Below are 24,206 nucleotides of genomic sequence, written 5' to 3' on the forward strand. Positions count from 1 at the left end.
TAGCATACAATTAGACAAAATAGTCATGTTTTTAAAAAACAATTCAGAGTTATTGTATTTTTCCTTTTTTAGTTATTTTGGAATATAATTGGATGTGCTGCAGAAAGTAAGAGGGAAATGACGTGGGTGGGCCCTTGATAAAGTTAAGTGGCAGTCACCTGGACAAGTGTGCAAAGGGACTGGAGTTTAATGATGTGCAGTACTTCTGGTCTTAGGGAATTCCTATTCTGTGATACCAGGGAGAGGTGATCATTCCCTCCTTTGTGCTACTATTGTATGTTGCTTATAACTGTACCCTGGTGCTTATCTCAGCATATCACTTTATTATGTTTCACATTCTCCCACTGGTCTGAGGACTCCTTGAAACCAGGGCTGTGTCTCATTCATGTCTCTATACCTAGCATTAGTCACAGTGCCAGGTACATAGAAGGGCATGCAATAAATTTGGGGTAAATGAATGAAGAAATCAATGAATGTATGGGGGAGTAAAGGCAACAAAAGTGAGTAAATGTAGAGAATGAACCATGAATCAATGGCATTGGCCATCTAGTCCAGGATTCCAAGTATCAGGATATGTTCCATGATTTGGGATTAGGATGGCTCTCTGGCTGGCAAGGCCAACTGAGAACCAGATCAGGCTTGGTAGAACCTAGTAGACTTTTCTGTCACCAGTAGCTTTCCCTAAAGTTGTTTATCCTTGTGTAAGTAAGGATGCCTATGATTCATCAGAAGAGCTTTTAATTCCCTAGATTGAGTGATTTGAAGAAATCACCCAAGTTTTTGGAAGCAGCCGTAGGGTTATATATGCCAGGAGATGGTTAGCTGATGGGAAGGTGGAAGCAGAAAGTAAGATTTAGCTGACTAGCTCTGCCTTGTTATCTAAGCAGGAGAAAAAGGAATAATGTTTTAAAATCAATTTGCAGTAATACTTAACTGAAATCACCGATTCCTGTCCTTACACAAGTAACTTCATTATAGTCATACACTGTAAGTTCTTTATACACTTTAATCCAGTGATAACAATGGAAGAAAAGGGAGACTTTTTTTCATCTCTGCATTGTTTTTGTAGAAGAGAAATAGATAAAGATTGATGGAAAGTAATAATGCCCCTGGGTTTCATATCACTAGCTCTTTCTCTCTTATAGCTATAAAGTACTCAAGATTTACTGTTAGGATAATTCTCTAATGCTACTTTAAATCCAGAATAACTAAATAAGTCCCAAGCAACTGTTAAGAGACCATCTTTGTGGTATAAAAATTGCCTAATAAAGGTGAATCTTAAATAGGAGAAATACTCATAATATCTACATGTGTATTGAGCGTTCCTGTAATCTTAATGTAAATCATGCAAAACAAATTACATACATAAGAATGTATTGGCTAGCATAACACTAGCTGCTGTAACAAACAGCACCAAAATGTCATTGGCTTTATCCCAATTTTATTTCTCTTTCATATAACAGTCCAGTGTGGGTGTTTCTGGTTGGTGGACAGCATGTTTCCATGTGGTAACTCAGAGAACCAAGTTCTTTTCATAATGTGGCTCCATAGCCCTCTAGGACCTTGCTGGAAAAGGGAAAGAGATGGTAGAGATGCCCCCATTCACCTCTAAAAAGCCTTGCCCTGACATTCCATTGGCAAGAACTGGTCAAATGGCCATGCTTGGGTGCAAAGATAGTGAGGAGGACTTGCAAACATCGTCCCTGTCTGGGCATCTGCCACCCAGGCACAGCAGATACCGTGGAAAGGTGAATGTAAATTTTGGAGAGAACTAGTCAACTTCTGCAATGTAGACCAAGATAATGGAATTCAAATCTTCTATACCTAGAATTGCTCTAAATGGACTGCCACTCATATAAGATCTCAAAGATAAAGTCAGTAGCAAATCACCTCTGCAGACGTCTTGAACAAAGGGATCTATCAGCAGAAGGATCTGGTCTAGAAGACTTAAAAAGAGCATTTCCGTAAAAACACCTTGCAATTAAGATCATCAGTTTTCCATTCCAAACCCTCTGAGTTTAGCACAGTCAGATCACCACACTTGGATAAATGGGAAAATAAGGAGACATCCTGAATTATTTAGCAAGTACCTTCTAGAGGAACTGCCTAGGATAGGGTTAAAATCTTATCCCAGGTATAAGTAAAGTGTTTTCTCCTTCCGAGGGGTGAGTGCGTTGTCAAAGATTCAGGACACCAGCTCAGTGTTGTTATGTGTCCACTCAGTCAGCAAAGAGGATGGAGGCCAATCCCTGAGTGGAGAGGCCTTGGCAGACCGTGGGGTAGTTATCTATTAAATCCAAAGACAGGCCAATGGAATACATTACCCAGATATTCCAGAAGTTGAAAATTGACCTGCACAGTGTTTTTTAAATTTCTAATTTAGCTGCCAACACTGACAAACCGGAAGATTTAACATGAAAATCCAGATTGCTAGCTTCTTTTGAAAAATCAGAAGATGCGGCAACCTTGGGCATACACGTGGCAGCAATCTAGAAGATGTGGCAACCTTGGGCATACACGTGGCAGCAATCTAGTTGGCAAGATTGGGTAGCTGCTCTTTGTAACCAAGGAACGCCCTCTGCAATCACCACAGTTCCCATCTGGCCCCAGTCATTCATTTATTTACCTTTTTACCTGGCCCTGTTTCAGTTTGCTATCTCTGAAAAATTCCATCATAGTTTCAATTTCACCTTGGGAGGAGGATTCAGGAATGACAATCAGACTTCTCAAAACCCTGATGAGGCCAAGAGAACAAATGTCTAGTATCCTCTCAGATCAAGTTGTAAATGGCCAACCTAAAACCACAGCAATTTAAGCAGAAGACATAAACATCATGTTAGAAGGAGTGACTATATAATTAGGAAATACTCGCTCCCTAAGCATCAAAGTCAATTATCCTGATAAAACCCTAGTACAGCTAAAAACTCTTGAAATATACATTTATAAAAAGAAAAAGGAAAACCAAAACTAATTTTAGGTGATCAGGAGAAGGGCGTTCTCCGGGGACATGGTTGAGTTCATTCTAGGACATCTGACACAGCCTGTCTCCTGTTTTTTAAATGCACAGGCTCTAAGTCAAGAGAGTGTGGTTTTAGCTAGGGCTCAAGTTGGGTAATTACTAGTGCTTGGTAAGTCTTAAAAGGAGTTAAGACAAAGGTGTGTGCAGATGAGGAGACTCTGAACTGAAGGAAGGCCCCATACAAGATCAAGACCTCCATGAGAATAAATCTTCGGAGACCACTTCTGGATGTCTTAAAGAATCCCAGCCCAAGACTTCCCGAGGAGGAGGTTTCACTGGGACTCCCACTTATCTGAGATGGTTGCACGCACCATCTGCACTATAGGCATTTGTTTCTAATGTGACTCAAGCTGGGAATTGAATCATAATGTAAGTTCAGTTCTTCCCTGCTGGTGGCATTCCACAAGGTTGAAAAGAAATACATACTTGATCTAAAAATAATTAGCCTTTGAATGGCCTTTTATTTCAATTGACTTGAGGCTTTTTATTGATTGTTATAGAGTTTATGTGGTTGAGAGAATGGGATTCTTCTGGGTTGTCTTTCTTATCCTCTCTGCCGTGGACATAAATCACCCTTTACCGTCATGCTTCTGCTCCTTATAGTGCAGCTAAATCAGGAGCCACGCACTGGTGACTTGCAGACTACGTTGAGCCTTTTATTTGACTCTTGGTACACGTTAACATTTTTGAATAGGAGTGTTTTAAACATGAAATACAATTCCTGTTGGCCACGGTCTTGGCCCTTCTCTATTGCCTTTCACCAAACCTAACTCACAGGTTTATGTTGTTTCTTGGGCCTCATAGATATTTGAATTTAGAGATTCTCAAATTAATGTACATGTATTAAATTGGTTAATACATGAAAAGTCCTGAGAACAGTGCCTGCCACACCCAAAGCACTCAGTAAGTTGTAATTATTACCATCATTATACATATTACCATCATTATTTTTATGGTTCTGTATTCCATTGGCATTTACTAGCAATGTTTACTAGATTGACTCTACCCCAAGAGATTTTTCTTTTTCCTTTTAAACTAGGATTTTTTCGTTATTCCAATTTTCCATTTGCTTATCCTTTCTTGTAGTGTCTGACTCTTTATAGAAATAATCTGATTAAATTAGACTGCACTTAATGCCAAACAGGAAAACAGCCAGCTGACCAAATAAACAGATCCTAAACTGAAGAATTACGTAGGAGGAGTGAAAAGCCAGTGTCTTCCAAGCATGACTCATGCAAATAGAAAAGCCCAGTGAAGCCTGAGAAATAGACCAGGCTAATTGCAGCTGAGTGAGAGTCCTTCTTGTTTTTCATGATCCTGTACTCTGTTATTAAGAGGGCAGCATGTCAGTAAGATCCTATGCCATGGAACCCCTCCTCAGCATCACTTTTCAGTAAAAGACACTTACTAATTATTTTGTGAAAGCAGCTTTGAAGTCCTAGATGTGCAAGGAAGATACTTTAGAGTTATTTGTTATTTTTCTCTCAACACACAGAATATTGGATTACTGAGATCTTCACAAATCCTGTTTTTACAGAGTGAGGGGTTGGCCTGGAATGGTGGGGATGGAGCCCTAGATTAGGAGGCAAGAGTTTGCTGTTCAGAACCTTATTCTGCACTAAACCACTTAAGTGGTAGGCTTCAGTTTCCTCATTTAAAGAATGATGGTTAATAATGTGCTGACTGTATATTCACCCAGGTTATAAAATAAGTCTCTTAGCTTCCTTAGCCCAGACCACAGGTCTTCAAAGATTTAGACCATCTTTTGGTACTTCAAGTACAGTAGTAACTTTCAGTTTGACAAGGTGTCTTTGAACTATGATTAATTATTTTCCTAAAATCAAAATTGTTTTCTTCATTCACCATCATTTTTATTCCCGGCTATGATAGGCCTCAGCTAAGTCTTCTACAGAACGTGCCTAACCACAAATAGAAAACTCCTAGGCCTTAATAGCAAGCATCTATAAGGGGAGAATATCCCAGTCCTGGCACAAGAATTTCAAGGCCTGGAATGCACACATTAGCTAGGATGAAGTAGCTTGCCAAGTAGCATAATTATTACCTTACAGTTTAATATAATTTACTTTTAGATGCTGAATGGCGAGGGTATGTATATAAGGCAGCAAGAGTCTGGTTCCTGGGCCATGGTGAACAATTCATTCCATGTCAAGGGGACAGAATTTTATGCATGCTTTTGAGACAAATTATAAGGGTCATGGAGGAAATGCTACAATAACACTGCATAACAAACACAAAACTTCACTGGCATACAATAATAAATATTTATTTAGTTCATGAGTTTGCAGGGTTCAGCTGATCTGGGCTGAGAGTAGCTGATCTTAGCTGGGCTTGTTCATACATCTGTAGTTAGTTATGGGTCAGGTAGGTGATTCTACTGATCTCAGCTGGACTTGCTTACATCTCTGGGTACCAGCCAGCTTCTGGTTGTTCTTGGATGACTTGGGATGTGTAACTAGGATGATTAGGGTGACTCAGCTCTGTTCCATGTGCCTCATCCTCTGACAGACTAGTCCAGGCATGTTCCCAGGACCATGGCAGAATAACAGGAGTGAAAGCTGAAATGCACAAGTGCTTTTTCAAGCCTCTGCTTGAGTCATGTCTGCTAACATCCTATTGGCCAAAGTAAGTCACATGACCGCCTCATATTCAAGAGCTAGAGAGAGAGATTCTGCCTCTTTAGTTAGAAGAACTTAAAGTCCTAAGGCAAAGGCTGTGGATACAGAAAGAGGTGAAGTATTGGAGTCATTAATCCAGTCAATCTACTGCAAAGGAGAATCAACTAGATTCTGGTCCTAGTTTTGCTATTAGCAAGCTGTATCCTTGAGAAAGCCACTTAACTTCTTTCAGCCACGGGTTTATACTAAGTAAAAGGAAAAGGTTTGACTATATAATTTGTAAAATCCCTTTCCAATTCTACTAACTCTTGGAGGGGTTGACTATATAATTGCTAGCATCCCTTTCAAAGGTTTCTACAGTAATCTCTAGATGTCTGTAAGATGATTACAAAAGAAATTTTGAAGTACACAGTTTAAGAATCAGAGGAAGTGTAAAGTACGGGTTAAGTTAGGAAATTGCAGCATTTCAAGAGAGATGTACTGAGGAAAGGACAGCAAAGAAGGAACGGGGATGGAGCTAGGAAAAAAGTCACAGGAATCTGATTTTGTTCTTTGTTGTATTAAGCGCAAATTTCCTCTACGGGTGGTTTCATGGATATATGGATGTATAGAGGAGTTTACACATCTCAGTTATGTCAGAATGCATTTGGCTTTTGACTTGAAATAAAATTTAAAATGCAAAAGCATGTTAGGAACTATGCTTGGTAAATCACACGATCTCTAGCTTTTGTCTTTCCTCTTTTATTGATTCAGTGCTTGGATTTACTTAGCATTTCATATTTGAATCTACTGCCTACCTTGTCCTTGATCCCTCCATCTTTCCTTTCTGCAGACTTAGCAACCCTCATTCTGCCTTCACCCAATAGCCTCCAACAAACACGTTAAATCCAAACCTAAACATCAGCCAACTCCAGAGGTCTGAAGAGGTGAAATTTACAAAGAGAATCCTTGTATGTAAATGTAGGTCCTGAAATAATGTTGAAGAGGGGTACACAAAAGGAGTACTTTGTTGGGAGCTCTTTGTCTAAAGTGGTGCTATTCAGAAAATGGTCCTTAGACCAGCAACAACAGCATCACCTGGGAGCTTGTTAGCGATGCAAAATCTCAGGCCCCATCCCAGATCTACTGAATCAGAATCTGCATTTTAACAAAATTGCCAAGTGCTTTGTATGTACATTCACTTTTGAGAAGCAGTGGTCTAAAGCTTGCCCATCTTGTCACTTTTAACATGCAGCCATCTTTTAAAGAAGTGTTCTCAACCACTGAAGGTGAGGTCCCTCCATTGTAATCTGTGGCTAATTATAAACGAAAGAAATTTTGGTAATGATTTAATTTTTATATATTGGAGCAGATTCAAAGATATATATATATATTTCAAACTAACATTCTCAATGGCTTGTACGTATGTACTATATACCTTGAGCTAGAGCAAGGAAGCAGGAAGTTACACCTAGACAATTCTGTCTCCCGAGTAATTATCATCTATTATATGTCCCGTGGAGAGAAGGTTGAAAGCTTCTGCCCCAGCATGAGGATAGAGGATCCATATACCAAGGATATGGGCGGATTCTAAAAGACTCACCTTTTTAAGTCCCACCTCCTCCATAAAGTATTTCCTATATCGCTTCAAGGCTACAATCCGCTCCTTGTTTTCAACATCCACAGCACCTCACGTCTGTAGCACCCATTCGGCCTGACTTATTTTCCCCACACACATAGCTTGTCACTCTGGAAGGATTCTAAGTTTTTCATTCTCCACAGCACCAAACACAAGGCCTTGCACCAATCAGGGTGTTCAAAAATATTATTTGTTGTTAAATGCATCAAAATCAACAACAACCCAGAACACGGTTCAAAAAGAAAGATCTAAGTACCATAATTGTGTTGCATTGACCAAATAATGACTCAAATGATGTAACTGGAAAGAACAAAGACCGCTTAGTAGACAGAGTTCCAGATGTTTTCAGCTGCAAGTTCTTTTTTTCTCTCTCTTTAGAAATAAAGTTAATTCAAAATTAATTAAAAGTAAGCACAATATGCTAATTACTTAACAGGCATGATCTCGTGTAAACCTTTTAACAACAACCTGTGGACACTGGGGTTATTATCACTATTTTATATATGAAACAATTTAAATTCCAAGAGATTACATAAATTGCCCAAGGTCATATTTGGTAAAACGCAAGCACCCTGTGTGGAGAGAGAATCTTATCTATCCCTCAAGGAGTTACCCACTTGTATAGATCTATGGCAGCAGTTTAATTTGTGGTTAACTTCTTAGCCCTTGGCAACAGGCTCTATTGCTAGTTGGTATTTGTTCAAAAGATGATAATTAATTTTAATATCATTTTCAGGCAAATATAATTATTTAGGAAAAATCTGCCAAAAATATAGGCATGCACCATCATCCAGCACTTGATTAAAAGCATCAGCAACTTACACCCAGTGTGAATTAACTGTATTCTTCCACGTTGGTGTGAACTATCCAATTTATTTCTGTTTAGGTCTGGAGTATTTACACTGATCACCATTTTACTCATTTTCTTTAGATTTCACTTACCAATGACAACCTTGAATTACAAGGTTGAACAAATGCTGTATTTTACTAGAGTTATTGTTAGTTTTGAACTTTGAGTTCATGTTCAGTGGGAATTGTTTATCTATAGGGATCACTCCTACCATGGGTTGTGGAGAATCCAAACAGTCTGAATGTGCTGTGCCTCTGCTGAGGCTCTATGGTTTTATCCATTTTTGAACACTTTTTGCTTTGATCTCTTGGTACTGGGTACCAATTCACAGTGGTCGTGTGAATTTGGAAACTGCACTCACTCATGGTGCTGGTTTGGGTTTCTGATTCCTTGTTGCTGACATTTTTCCTCCAAAGGACCCCATGAATCACTAGCTTCCTCGCCTTGTCCCCGAGATTATGGATTGAATTTCCTAGTCCCCATTGCAAATGTGGAGACTCCTGACTTGATGCAGGGACTTCAGTTTCAGCACTTCAACAGCCAAAATTCTTAGGCCATCCTCTCCCATCCTTTTAGAACCCAAAAGCCTAGCTCCTCAAGTGGAGAATCTACTCTGTCCCCCATAGGCCTTTTGGCTTTGAGTTCCTTTGTTATTCCTGTGATTTAGGGTTTTCCTTTTCTCATATTAAAACTCAATTATAAATTTGAATAAATGTATATGTTCTGTTTTGTTCAGTTTTTATTCCCTGTGCTTGGAGTAGAAGAAGGAATTTCCCACTCAGTCAGCCATTTTGACTCAAAGTTCCATTGCAATTTATTCTAAGGAAATTTAAAGGAAAACAAATAAACAAACAAAACCTGGAGTGGTTGGAGTATATAATGTAGTTCCATTTTCCCACATGCCATTATCCAACAATCCTCTGGTAACCTGACCAACCCCACTCTGTGATTTTTATATGATCCTGTTATTTCTATTCTTGGTTGAAGTAAAAATTCGTGAGATTATTCTAAAAATAAGATGAGGCTTGCAAGGTTGTTCAGGCTGATTTTGAAACCACCCATTCTAAGTGTGTACTTTGTCATGCTTTTTCCATTGTTTTTAGTAACTTCTTAGCTAATTGATGACGTTGAGGTTAAAACACCATAGTCTCTGCAGTAATTATTCGTAAAATTTTCCTAGTTACTCTGTCTCTCATTCAGCGTTTTGTATTTTTCTGTTTTGTATTTTTATATATTAGATTTTTTTATTTTAGAATGCTATTTTCATGCTAAAAATAAGATAATCACATTACCATAAAAATGAGAAATAGAAAAAAATAAAAATATCATTATCCCAACACAGTTTGTATTTTAGTATTTCCTTTCAAAGTAATTCTGTATTCTTAGAAAATATTCTCATAGTTATAATCACAGTACATATACAACTGTATATAGACTTCATTTATCACAGAAACATAATTATTTTTCCCTATTTTCACAGTCATTTATTGGTTAACATTTATGGGCTGCATTACATCTCTTTAAGTGGAAGCCTTATGTTTTATTTTTTAAAAACTCAAGTTTTATTGATGTTTTTGTTGTTTCCTTGCTTGTCTGTTAGTTTTATTATTTTCCCTAATCTTTAGCAGTAAATTTCAAAATATTTTGAGTAAGATACCTACTTCTCAAAGGCTAGAGATATTTTTTAAATGGTTAAAAGATTGTGAGGAATTAAATTTTAAATATACACACCAGATGCTCCCAGAGAAAGAAAAACAAAAGTGAAATAATCTGAAATGTCTAATGAGAAAACAAACTGAAACAAATGATCCTATGTGTATATCAAGGGTAACATAACTATACAGAGAATATAATTATTTCAAGTGAATTTTACCAGAGTAATATAATTGTGCATTGTTAGTGGGATATATTCTGTGAAAAAAAGAGCCTCGAAAAAGTCTTAAGCTTCCCATGGTTATTAGGTAATAATATTGAAACTATTTGCATATATTGCAATGTAAAGCAAATAAGTAAATATGTTAATATTACCAGAAAGCAAAATATACAAAATTAATTACAAAATGAAAAAGATATACAAATATAAAATCAAAGAAGTTAAGAAAAAATTCTATACTGTCATATATATATATATATATATATATATATATATATATATATATCTCAATATGTACTAACGAGTTTTCAAAATACATGTCCTGGGGCTGGCCTGGTGGCACAAGCGGTTAAGTGTGCACGCTCCACTGCTGCGGCCCGGGGTCCGCCGGTTCAGATCCCGGGCACGCACTGACGCACCACTTGTCAAGCCATGCTGTGGTGGTGTCCCATATAAAGTAGAGGAAGATGAGCATGGATGTTAGCCCATGGCCAGTCTTCCTCAGCAAAAAAAAAAAAGAGGAGGATTGGCAGATGTTAGCTCAGGGCTGATCTTCCTCACACACACAAAAATAATACATGTCCTAACTGTCCACCGAAATGGCCTAAACACAATGACAGTCCGGTAGCAGTGAGCACTTTTAGCACCCAGAGTTTGGTTTATTAATGCCTTCTCCACTAAAGGCTCCTTGGAAAAGTGGCTGATTCCAGGTCCGAAGCAGGGAAAGTATAAGAGATGTCTGAGGTATCTTGTCATACCTTGAAAAGCAAGCAAGTGTTCGCAAACTAATGGGAGCATGTCAAAAGGACCAGGGGCCTGCCTGAAAGGGCTCCCACTGGCCAAACATGGGGCAATGTAAGCTCAAAAAGGAATAACGGCTGCAACTGATTTAAACGAAAGGAATAAATAAAAATAAAAATGTATTTTCCATAGTTATTTTCAGAAAAAGAGAGAGAAGGAAAAGAAAACTCATTTGCTGTCTTGTGAAATAATTATTGCCCCTACTCCTTACTCAGAATATTTGTAAGTAAAGAAAAAGAATTAAATGCTTATGAAGGAGGAACTCTAGTTCATCTCCACATGATGAGGGAAAGCTCTTCCTTACAGCAGCATACCAGTTAAATTAGAAAGAATTAGAAAATTACCCTTTACCCCCAATGAGATAGGCAAGAATCATCAGTTTCACGAAAGGTGCTAAGGAAACTTTGTGTGGATCCAGAGTTTCACCCCACAGAATGACTGCCAATTGCAAAAGGAAAAACATTTGGCAAAATTGGGGTCCAGTATTTACCACTTTTAGCCAAGTGATCAAACTTAGAATCGCTAATAATATGACCACCTGACACTATGCGCCCACTGATATGTTATAATGAGATATAAAAAAATAATTATTGACTATTCTTGCCCAAACAAATGTTTAATCTCCATCTAATCAAGACTACAGGCTTAACTTCTAGTTTACAGGAAATTCAGGACATCCAGGACCAACATAAATGACACCGTAGGGAAATAATCAGCCAAATTCAGAATGTGGGTATTCTATAAGAAAATTGAACCGAACTCTTCAAAATACCCAAGTCATAAAAAAAAGTAGAACAAATAATTCAAGTGGGAAAAAGGAGGAAGACATAACAATCAAATGCAATGAACTTTGATTGAATTCTAGTCAAAAAAGATAAGCTAGAAAAATTTGGGGGAGGTAATATTGGGGAAATTTGAACATGGATGGGTGTTAGCTAACATAAAGGAATTATTATTAATTTCCTTAAAATGATTAAGGCATTGCCATTGTGTAGGAAAACGTCCTTGTTTTTAGGAGATGTGTGGTACAGTATCTGTGGTGAAGTGACGTGGTGTCTGAAATTTATTTTAAGTTGATTCAGCAAAACAATACAGTGATAGACAATGGTAATGCACATGTGGCGTAAGGTTAAAATTAGTTAAGGTTGCTTTCAGGGTTTTTGTTGCTGTTGTCGTTGCTGTTGTTTCATTTTTGTTTTGTTTTGTTTTGTTTTTGCCTCACAAACAATGCTTCAGTAAGTGTGGTAGTGCTTCCATCCTCATATGTTAGTGCTTTTATTTCTCTGGGCCAGATTCCCAAATGTGAAGTGTTGGGTCAAAACCTATGTACATTTTCTTTCTAATAGATATTATCAGCTTATTGCCTAATGTTTGAAAATGCCAGTTTCCCACCAGATGTTACTCCTCCTTAAAAAAATTTTTTTACCAATGTAATGTCCCTTAAAAAGGTGGTGTGCTATTGTGTGTTCCTAATTGTTAATGAGAGTGAGCATCTTCTCATATATATATTGGATATTTGCATTTTTTCTCTTATGAACTGCTTGGTTTTTGTCCATTTTTTTCACTAAAAAAAGATTATTTTTATTTAGACAAATATGCTTATAATTTTTCCTTTGTAGCTTATGGTTTTTCTGTCTTGCTTAATAAGGTTTCTATACCCCTTGATTATACGATTATTCACCTAGGTTTTCTCCTAAGATTTTTATCGCTTTGTGTTTTATATTAAAGTCTTTAATACACTTCATTGGGCAAGGTGACTTGAGTTGGACCTGAGGTCAAATTTTGAAAATCTTCCTAAATATCTGTCTTGGCATATTTTATAGCAACTTTTTTTTAAGTTTTAGTAGTTCTGTCTTTATTATCCTACTGTAGCTTAGTATTCTCTGATTTCAATTTGTTTCCTTAGAAAATTGGTTCTGATTCTATCTCTTTAGTAACTCAGTAACCTGGCTTATTTTCTATTTTTGCCGCATTTACATTATACTGAGGTATTTTTTTTTTTCCTATTTGTAGACTAACCTTCATGAGTAATTTTGCTTTCTCTTTGGTCTTCACTTATATTTATGCATCTAAAAACCTTGCTTAACTAAGTTAAATCCCTGCTTTATTTCTTAAGGCAATTGAAAAGATGTCAGAGGCAGAATAGCATCCCACATGCAAAAATCTTCAACAACATAGTCAGGCAGGGCTGTAGCCATTTGAACTTCACTGTATTGCCTTTTCCTGCTTATCTATCCAGAATTCATAGAAGCAATGAGAGGGCAACAGCTTTTGAAAATCAAGTTAACTAAGAAATTTAGAAATTGAGTCTGGCTAGTCAAATTGGAGAACTCAGCCTATAATAAAACAAACAAACTCTGGCAATGCTCAATCTGAAGGTAATGTAACAATTGGCCTTAAAATTAGAAACTAAATTTGACCGTGTTCTTCCCTCTTTTTTGCCCATTTTCTAAAAATAGATCTTGCAAACTGCAAGAGGCCATGACCACAAGGAAGGGTAAGGAATTGTCACTTGTGCCATCAATCTGCTATTCCCTCAGAACCTGCCACTTGAGTTGCACAGAATAGAAACTCAACACAAGTTTGAGTACATGAACCAGAATGCGGCAGTTAGATGGGATGACAATGAACCCCAGCAAAGGGATGACGAAGAGCAAGCCTTAGAGTTCAGTGGAGGGCCATCTGAAGCTCAGGATTGTGGGGAGAGAAAATTAGGGAGGATCCAAACTGAAATTCCACAGCTAGACCCAATCTCTCCAGTCCTCTGGTCTAAGCCAGATTTAGATCTGCTAGGAGAGAAGTTAGAAACTCTCCACAAGCCCAGTAGGACTCATGAGTGTGCTTCAAATTGATTGCCAACAATAAAAAAATCAAGAGATTTTACATGAAAATTTGAATTTCTGACTTTTGAAAAACAAGATCCTGGCAAGCATCAGCTAGAGCTGAGTTCCTGGCACCCCCTTTAGACGGAGCGTGTCCTCCCCGCCGCTCCTACCTCCTTGCACACCGCCTCCTCCTATTTTCATGACTTGCCTGGACCCCCTGAACATGGGAGTTTGTGACCCTTGGGCTGGAATAGTTCTAGACTCCTGATGGATGGGGCTTTCGGGGAACAGAGCCAGACTTTGCCCCGCATACTTTTTATATTTTTTTACAATGCATAAGTATTCCATTTATAGGAAGAAATAAATAAATATAAGGAAAAAAAAGAAAAGCTCTAAACTGAAATTTAGTAATAAAAGCAATTTCGTAATTAATTCATTAATAACTGAATGACTTTTTTAAAATCCTGAAATATAGCATTTAATATAAATTAAATTTATTTTATTTAATAAATTAAATAATTTTAATATATTAAAATAGTTTAAAATACTATAAAATCTACCATTAACCCATGATAAAGAGTCCACTAAAGTGATAATTTAGCTACAACTGGATCAATTATTAAAATTATTCAAAATAATTATTAAAATTAAATTATTAGTATTGTTGATATTGTGATTTATAATAAGGAATATATATTTGGTCTTCCAGTTCCTGGCGCAGAGCTCCTAAAAACCCTTGGAATTTCCTAAGTGTTGAGAGCTACAAAAGTGTCTTTTGTTATGTTAATGAGGTGACTTTTTGAAAGCCCCTAGGTAACCTAAGGATGGGGGCTGGTTGCAGGGAAGCCAGCCTTGTGCTTATAGGGTTAGAATTTTCACTCCTACCCCGCTGACCTCCTGAGAGGGGAGAGGCGCTGGAGGTTGCGTTCAATTGCCAATAGCCAATGATTTAATGATTTAGTCAATCACGCCTGTAATGAAGTGTAATGAAGCCCCCATAAAAACCCCACAGGACAGAGACAGGAAAGCTGCCAGGTTGGGGAACACGTGGAGATTTGGGGAGAGCGACATGCTCAGAGAGGGCATGGAAGCTCTGTACCCTTTCCCCACACCTTGCCCTGTATATCTCTTCCATCTAGCTATTCCTGAGTTATATACTTTTATAATAAACCAGTAATTTAGTAAGTAAAATGTTTGAGTTCTATAAGTATTTAGCATTTTCTCACATTTCACATCTTCTTTTTTTATATATAAATTAAAAAAAGAAACAGTGTTATCAAGCACCATGAGGTCTTGTCTACCAATGACCTAAGAGAAATTGACTGGAAGGTCACATATAATATATCTGTAGCTGAAGGTCCCCCAGTCTAACCTAAATGAAAACAGCAATCTGCTCTTTCCTAAACACCTTGCTTTTCTCCCTTTCCCTACATTCCTTGGAAATGAAATTTTAACTGCATGTGTTGCTGAATTACAATTGAGGCGAATTGATGATGAGGCCTGGATGGTAGTAAATGGAAACTGTCAAACACCAGACTGAGACTTCATTCATGCAAAAGAGTGTGACAGTGTAAAAGCCCCACCTCCTTCTAAATTGTTGAGACACATGGGAAAGAATTGGCCATTATCTTCTTGTCTTTGATGCTCCGGTGGTTCTTCTGTCCCGACGCTGAGGGTGGGGCTGTGTGTGAAGGTGCCTTTGCTCCATTGCAGCAATGTGAATCTCAGGGCCCTAAGGTGCTCCTCTCATAGCACATTTCCTCCTTGGCTTATTAGAATTCATATGCCAGCACACGTATTCATAAATATCCCACATTTTATATTTCGGGAGAATAGATGACTTTCAATACTCAGGCCAAGCCATTTTTATCAGGCACTTTGTGATGTAGGGGGGAAAAAAAAGGTCATTAAAACAGATCCACAATCTATTATCTGAGACTCTTGGGGGCTGTTTTTCAGAATTCATAATTTTTCTGATTTTAGAAAGGTAATATGATGCATATACATGAGCATAATATCCCGGGGGGGCCTGGGTCACCCTCATAATCAAACAAATTAATATGTCTACAGTGCCATGCATGGGTATTCACACGAAGTAGGATAAATAAGGATGATGAACAGCCTGATATCAGTTAATGTCAATGAGTTTGCCACAAATTTACAAAAAACTTCTGGATTTCAGAACTTTGGGGATTTTAGAATTGCAGATAAGGGATTATGGATCTATATTAGATAACTAAGCCTTGGCAAAATTTCTCTGGTGTAGAAGCAACAGTGAAAACGAGTTGAAGAAAAGAGGATGTTCTCAAGCTACTGGCACTGTCCAGAATGTAGGTAAGGAAGGGGGGTCGAGACACCGAGGGGCAGATGCCCTGAGGACTGTCTTCACCCAGGACTGTCCAGGGGTCAGGGCAAGCATCAGAGACTGCACTGAAGCTGCAGGTGGAGGACATACAGCCAGGATCAAGACAAAAAGTAGAATTGGGATCTCAGAGTAGAACCAGGACAGAAGATAATCAGGGTGTCCAAAGTAGACCAGCTGCATCCGCATCACCTGGGAGCCGCTGAGGAATGCAGGATGTTGGGCCCCACCCAGATCTCCTGAATCAGAATCAAAGTCAACATCCCAGATGATTTGTGTGCATTTTAAAGTTTGAGAAGCAGGAAAAGAAATTCCTTAAGGGTTTTAAGGACATAGATTAAGAAAAGCTGCCTGAAGGCAACTAAGAGGAGAAAAAGCATTTAGTCTCACACACTATTTCTAAGATTATGCTCCCTGCTTACCATTCAATAAGCAGAGAGAATTTTATTTAAAATTCTAGGTTTCGATGGGGTTCTGCACAGCCGAGCTTCCCAGCAGGCAGCACCCACTGCCGGCCCCACCTCTCACCCCCTTCTCCCGAAGACTCCAGTTTTCACTTGTTTTATAATTAGGGCCACCCTGTAAGTCTGCATTTGAAGAAAGGGTTCTGTGACTTTTTAAAGTCTGAAAATTCTCCAGAGCATTAAACAGATAAATTAAAAGACAGTGTGTACGGTAGCTAAAACAGTTTATGAGGCAAATAAAAATTAGAATGAAAAAGGAGTCCAAATAAAGAAGTGATAAAAGAAGTCAAAATAGAAGTTAAAGTTGGTTACATGAGTATGTTCGGTTTGTAAAAATGCGTCAAGCTCCTCTTTAGACACGTTGCTTTCCAGCCGCTGGGTGAGGCTCCACTTCATGAAGCCCACGCCTTGATCCTCTGTCCGCCCCAGACAGCTTCTTCGTTCTCCCCAGCCCGATTCACAGCTGAGCTTGGTTGGCACTCCCAGCTACAGCACCTTCCAATCCCTATGTTGAAGAACTTCAGATCATTGCATATTACTTCTGTGAACTTGTTCAAAAGACCTACCTCTGTGTGTGTGTGTGTGTGTGTGTGTGTATTTATTTATATTATTGCAGGTGGTTGGCTCTATTATGCCCCACGTAACCTGAACTTGACTTTCAGCTATGGACAAATGATGTGTCCAACTAAACCCTACTTTACATCTTCTCTGTAGGTTACCAGTGGATGATATGAAAATGAAGTTATTCCTCCCCTGTCTCTGTACATCTCTTTCAGGGAGCTTCTACACAGGTGGTTATAGAAACCTAAATGACGTAAACTCCTCCTCCTCTTGATGTCTCCCAGCTGCAGGTGGAGCTGGAGCAAGAGTACCAAGACAAGTTCAGAAGACTGCCCCTGGAGATTGTGGAGTTCGTGCAGGAGGCCATGAAAGGGAAAATCAGCGAAGACAGCAATCACGCTTCTGCCCCTCCCTCCCTGGCTTCAGACCCGGGAAAACTGAACCACAGGCCTCCCTCCAGTGAGGAGCTGGAAGGAGACAACCCAGGAAAAGTGTTTGATACTCCGCTGTGATGGCTCCTCCAGGCCTTCAGAACATGCACGGCCGCTCAAGCTGCACTGGACTCTCTCCTATTCAGAGATCACTGCCCAGGAGCATCTTCCTGAGAAGCATCCCTTAGCCTAAAATCCACACCAAAGGGAGAGGTCCAGAGGATCCATGCAGACATCCCCATGCCCAGGCTCCAAGTGTTATGTGGAAACTACTGCAGGTCTACTAGTGGAGAGTGCATGTATGTGGGATTTTTGTTTTCTTTCCAATAGTAAATTCAAAGCAGGCAACTTCCAGGCTCCATGGAACATTTAATGAAGGACAGTGTCTTCTTTGAAGAGAATCAAGCTCATGTTTTTATTTGAAGCTCTGGTGTAAAGTATTTCAAAGTAATAGAAATAGTTTGAGAAATGCATAGCACTATTTAACACTATTCAACAGCCAACTTTGAGTATTTTTTTCCCTAACTGCCCCTCAACTACCACATCTTCAAGTTAACGTGCATATTAAATTGTTTCATCCTTTGCTTTGCAAGCACTGGAGGCTTGCAGTTTGCTAATTTATTTATCATAGAGGCATCAGTGTATTTGTTGCTGACATGGCTTTATTAGATACCGTAGAGATTCAAATAAGCTGGTTCTCTTTCCTGAAAAAAATCACTTGATTGTATCCTTGCCCAGTGAAGCTATCCCCAGACTTGGCAATATGGCTTGTACATTTGGCTGCATGAGCAAGTTGGCTGCACACTTCCAGGCAGTGTGCTATATGAGTTGACTATTTGCACTCAAATCTGAGTATTCATTGGCTTGACCTGAAATGATTAAATAACTACAAAGAGTCTGTTCAGTTGAATAAAAATAGTTGAGTTGATGTATGTTGAGCAGAGATTCAATCCGAGTGAACAGGTTCCAGTGTTTATTTTGCTGTCTGACATTTTTTTTATGGTTCATTTATTTTTAATATAGAGATAAAGATTGAATATTTATCTAGAGAATACACAGACCCACCTATAAATGATATATGTATTATCTCCATGTATATATGTACACACTCAACCATATAAGTGCATACACATGCAGCACATACATACACACACATACACAAGTGTAGATGTGTGTTTTTTAATTGGCAGTGACCCAAATCTCTTCCACCAAGACTTAAAACCAAATTCAGGAATAAATGGATAGAGAAGAAAATGGTCAAACATCTAGATTATGTGGATATTAAATTATGTTGAAATTCTAAGAAACAGTTGATGGAGCCATTGATGTAATTGCAGTTAAGGTAGATTTAGAACTTAGCATATGAATTTGATATATATTTTGCAGGATCAAAAACTGGATTATAAGTATCGGATTTTAAGCTTGTTTTAATGGTCAGAATATATAAAATGTATAGGACAGCAATATGGAAATTTATTAGTATCCTCTATAATTTTTAAGTCTGAAAGATATCAATTTTATTCTAACATAAGAAAATCTTTCATTTTATATTCACTATGTACATTTAATTCACTTTACTGTGTCTTTTGGTTAAGTTCCTATGTCAAGTGGCATAAGAGACACAAATTATATCATGGTAAAACTGATCAAAAACAGTATTGAAAAGTGTTAAGTAAGAGAGAATAATTATATAGAGGAAAATATAATTTAGAAAGTAACACAAAGAATATTGAAGTTAAAGCCTAAAGCAAGATGCTCATAGCTTTATTTTATTTTAAAATAAACCTGTCTGATTGTAGCTTAGCAAAACATTTTAAAACACAAAAACCAGTTGTGTCCTGAAAATCGTGTTTCAAGAATTTAATATTTTTATGGAAATTATTTAACTTTAAGCAATAACTAGGGATCACAATTAAGTTTTAATCAAAATGAAGGCTTAGTTCAAACCTTAGGAAAGAATGTTTGATTAAAAAAACACATCTAGTGAGACACAAGGGGAAAAATCCCATCCTCTTGGAGATGATTATATTTTGATCTGAAGGATTTGGGGTGTTAATTAGACACTTAAAATTTAACTTCCACTGAAAGAGAAATCTTTTGTAAATCATTCTACTTTTGCACTTTGAATGAAAGGCATTAATCATAAGGAAGCAAGAATGGTCAAAATAGAATGCTGCATTTTTATAAACAAAATTAGAAACTGTCTAAAATTGCAGAAGAATGAACTAATAATAGCATTCATAACCAAACACAATGGTGATGATTACAGAACGATGTATCACATTTTAGTCCAGAGACAGACTAAGGTTGAATAACCTTGACTTTTGAAGAACTGTTTTGGTAGTTGAATTTCATTATCTTAGTGACTCTAGTCATTTTACAATACGTTTGTATTTTGGCCATTTACTGTAATCACATTTTTATATCTGTACAATGACACTTTTTGCAGTTGTGGGGTAGTGTGTAACACTGTCCATCTTGCATCATTGAAACTACTACAGTGATACTATCATTTAATAATATTAATATTACTTGAAATAGACTAAGATAAAGAAAAGGGGTCTATACGATGTGCAGTTTTGTGCCTTTATGTATTTGCCTTGTTCTTTGTTGAATGTGTGAAATTCTGTACTGTGGTTTTGCCTATAATAGAGAGTAGAGCTGTGTATTCATAGACTGTGACCCTCTGATACCTATACACTACTGAGAATTGCGTGGTTTTGGCCGTGTAAACCAATTTCCAAAGTTCTAATGACATGCCATGTGTTTTTGGTTTTTCACATTTCATTTTAACATTTCAATATTGCCATCTGTTACTTACTACTCCTGTAATAGATAAGCAGTCATCAAATAATTCCAAAAGAAAGGGCCATTGCTTGCATTACTTTGAAGTTAATGTTGCGCTTGTGCACTGTATAAATATTGTTTGTGATGGATTGGACATTGTGACTTTTGCCTTTTCAGAAAAAAAAAAAGATAGGACAAAGTATTTGAAGCTCTTAAAATGTACATATTTTGGTTCTTCTATCTCAAATTATTTAAAATGCATAGTTCACATTTTTGTAATAATTCTATGCAATTTTGTGGCATGATGTTTCTTCCACTTGTAATTTTATGTGCTTTCATCACAAATCCAAAGGAAACAATAAAAATTTCTTAACACAACCCAGCTGTTATTTCTTGGTGTCAGGGCCAACGTTCTTTTGATGGGCAAGATGGTGGGAGCAGGCATAACGCCAGTCTTTAAGGACGTAATACCCACCCCAACGGAGCACATCTGTCCCTGTGCAGGAAGTCAGGGTGTTGCAATGCTTGTGCCAAAGGGCACAGTTGTCATTACTCTGTCATTCCCCCACCTTCATCCAGGAGTGGCATTGCACTTACACATTACTTCCATATATTCAAGATCTTCCCTTCCTTTCTCCCTTCCTCCCTTTCTTCCTTCCTTGACCAAAGCTCAGAGGCAAAACAGTCAAAGGTTTTTTGACAAATAGTGGAAGCAACAAGAACTGATAGAGTACTTGATGTAAGTTTTCTTAGATAAAAAGTCTGCAACATTGATTTAAAAAAGAAATATACTTGTGAGTTATGAGAAAGTCCCATAGGCACCCCAAATGCAGTGTATTAGTTGTCTATTGCTATGTTACACATTACTCCAAAACCTAGCGGCTTAAAACAATAAGAATTATCTCTTATCTCTCACAGTTTCTGTGGGTCAAGAATTCAGACAGAGCAGAGCAGAGATGGCGTGTCTCTACTCCGCGATGTCTGGGGCCTTTGCTGGAAGATTAGAAGACCAGAGGCTGGAATCCTCTGAAGATTAATTTACTCACATGTCTGGTGGTTGATGATATGTCAGCTGAGAGACTGGCTGGGGCTCTGGGCTGGAACCACTACACATCCCCTATCCACATGGCCGAGGCTTTCTTACAATATGGTGGCTGGATTCCAAGGGTGAGCCTTCTGAGAGAGAGCCAGTCAGAAGCTTTGTCAAAATTTTTATGACCAAGCCTCAAAGTTACATTCTATCACTTATGCTGGACTCCATTCATTGGTGCTGTCACAAGCCCCTTCCCAGATTCAGGGGAGGAAACAACATAGACCCCATCTCACTTGGGGAATAGTGTGGGTCACCCTGCAGGACATGAAGGATGGAATAAATACATAGACATGGCCATCTTTGGAAAAATATAATCATCTACCACATACAGTATGCACCAAACTGAATTTGTAGGTACACTCAAACCTGCTCCACCACCTTTCTTCTCTACATCAATGAACAAAGCCAATATCAATTCAGGTGCCCAAGCCAAAAGGTTGGGATCATCCTTGACAGCTCCCTCTCCCTCATCCTCTTTCCAATAAATCACCAAGTTGGGTCAATTCTGACCGTGTGATAGCCCTCAGATTCATTCACTTTCTATCCCTTCTGCTAGTACCCAAGTGAAGGCCACCAACCCTTCCCACCTCCCAAGGTTCTCCTAAATGATTTCCATGCCTCCAGTCCTAAATCACAAAACCTCACTTTCCCGTACTGTAGCTAGACTGATCGTACAAAAGCAAAAGTAGAATTAAGCCTTTAATTGACCCTACCTGTCGTCTGGATAAATTCTAAACTCCTTTATAAATGTTTGAGATCCTACATGATTTGGTTCCTACATAACTCTCCAGCTTTACCTCTTAGTACTCCTCTCACACATCACAGTCCAGCCTTATGGACCATCTCACCCCCTGGGCTTTTCAAATACTATTCTCTCAACCACTCAGACCCTTCCTTTCTGCTGCTCTTTCTCTTGAACCTCTCCCCAAAACACACATATACAGTCACACACACACACACACACACACACACACACACACAGACACTCAAGTTCTCTCCTTTTCCTGGCTAACTCGTTTAGGTTATAAATCTTTATAATCGTTTAGGTTATAAATCTTTAGGTTTATAGCATAAATGTCACTTCCTCATCTGTGCTCCTATTGCCTTCTATATCAGTTATCTATTGCTGCATAACAAACACCACCAACTCTTAGTGTCATAAACGACCATTTTCTATTGGTTAATGAGTCTACAGATAGGTGAATGGCTCTAGGCTGGGCTTGGCTGATCTCAACTGGGCTCATTTGCACATCTGCAGTCAGCTATGAGTCGGCTGGTGGCTGATCCTGACTGGGCTCTTTGACATGTCTGGGGCCTTAGCTGGAACAACTGGACTGACTTGGCTCTGCTTCATATAATTTCTCACCCTCTAGCGGGTTAGCAATGGCTTTTTCACATGTTAGAGGCAGTATCCAGAGAACAAGCAGAAGTGTTCAAGGCCTCTTGAAGTCTAAACAGAACTGGCACACTATTACTTCTACCACATTCTGTTGGCGAAAATAAGCCACAAGACAAACCCTGATAAAGAATAAAAGGATACTACAGTGTTACAGGGAAAAGCATGTAGACACAGGGTGGTCATCAATGTGGCCACTAACACAATCAATCTACCAAACACCATATACTTTCTTTCACATATAGAGTACATGCCAACTCCAGTGTAATGGCCTCTTACTTATGTATATACATCCTCCACTGATATCTTTGATGTCAGGTGTCATGTGTCATTCACCATTGAATCCCCAAACCCACCATAATGTAATCACTAAGTAAATATTGCATTTATGGTGAGTCAATTTATTTACTCATCTAGCTCTTTATTGCTAAGATAGAGAAAAATAAACAATGGATATCTACATAGTGAGTGTCATTAACTCAAAACTACACTATTGTTTAGGCCCCTCATGAGTCAGCAATACTGTAATAGTGAAGCTAGACCACACAGGAGCCACGTTCTTTGCCTTTCACTTATGGCACCAACCTCAAAGCACAAAACATCTAGTGAGGGATGAAAGTAGATCAATCACCAAATATTAGGTTCTAGAATACAGGTGGAGAAAGCAAGGCTCACCTTGGGTACCAACAGCCTCTTTTTGCCCACAATAGAGAACTCAGGAGCCATTTTTGCCCCTGGAATCCATGCACAGTCCAGTTGTTTCTTTAAGCATTCTGCATTTATTTATTGTATTCATTTATTTATTTTTGCAGAGAAAGATTCACCCTGAGCTAACATCTGTTGCCAATCTTCCCGTTTTTTTTCTCCCCAAAGCCTCAGGACATGGTTGTATATCCTAGTTGTAAGTCCTTCTAGTCCTTCTGTGTGACCTACTGCCACAGCACGGCAACCAACAGATGGGTGGTGTGGCTCCACAACCAGGAAATGAACCCGGGCTGCTGAAGCGGTGAGAGTGCCGAACTAGACCATCAGGGCTGGCTCTGCATTTATTTTTTTAATAATAATTATATTGAGCTGTAATTCACATACCATGAAGTTTATCCTTTTAAAGTACACATTTTAGTGGTTTTTAGTATAGTCATAAGTTGCTAATCAATCACTACCCTGTAACTCCAGAACATTTTCAGCTCCCCAAAAAGAAACCCCGTACTCATTAACTTAGTAGTAGTCACTTTCCATTTCCCCTTTCCTCCTCCTCCTCTCCCTAGCTCCTAGAAACCATTAAACTATTTTCTGTCCTGTGGATTTGTCTATTTTGGACATTTCATATGATTAGATTTATACAACATGTGGCCTTTTGTATCTGGCTTCTTTCATGTAACATAAAAATTTCAAGGTTCATCCATGTTGTAGCACATATCAGTACTTCATTACTTTTAATGGTTAAATAATATTACATTGTATACTCATTTTATTTATTCAATCACCAC

The 24,206-nt window shown here is 38.3% G+C and overlaps 1 protein-coding gene across 2 annotated transcripts in view; it reads left to right on the plus strand.

Moving 5' to 3' along the window:
- Window positions 1–18,919, plus strand: part of PLCB1 (phospholipase C beta 1) — a 681,789-nt gene extending 662,870 nt beyond the window's left edge. Inside the window, exon 32 of one of the 2 annotated variants that reach the window (XM_058563193.1) lies at window positions 17,294–18,919. In XM_058563193.1, coding sequence (XP_058419176.1) covers window positions 17,294–17,521 — 228 coding nt within the window. In that variant the 3' untranslated portion in view covers window positions 17,522–18,919. The remainder of the gene's footprint in view (window positions 1–17,293) is intronic. The other variant, XM_058563194.1, reaches the window with a different exon arrangement.
- The last annotated feature ends 5,287 nt before the right edge of the window (window positions 18,920–24,206 follow it).

The sequence above is a fragment of the Diceros bicornis genome, chromosome 19 (genome assembly GCF_020826845.1).
Source record: "Diceros bicornis minor isolate mBicDic1 chromosome 19, mDicBic1.mat.cur, whole genome shotgun sequence".
NCBI classification, from domain to species: domain Eukaryota; kingdom Metazoa; phylum Chordata; class Mammalia; order Perissodactyla; family Rhinocerotidae; genus Diceros; species Diceros bicornis.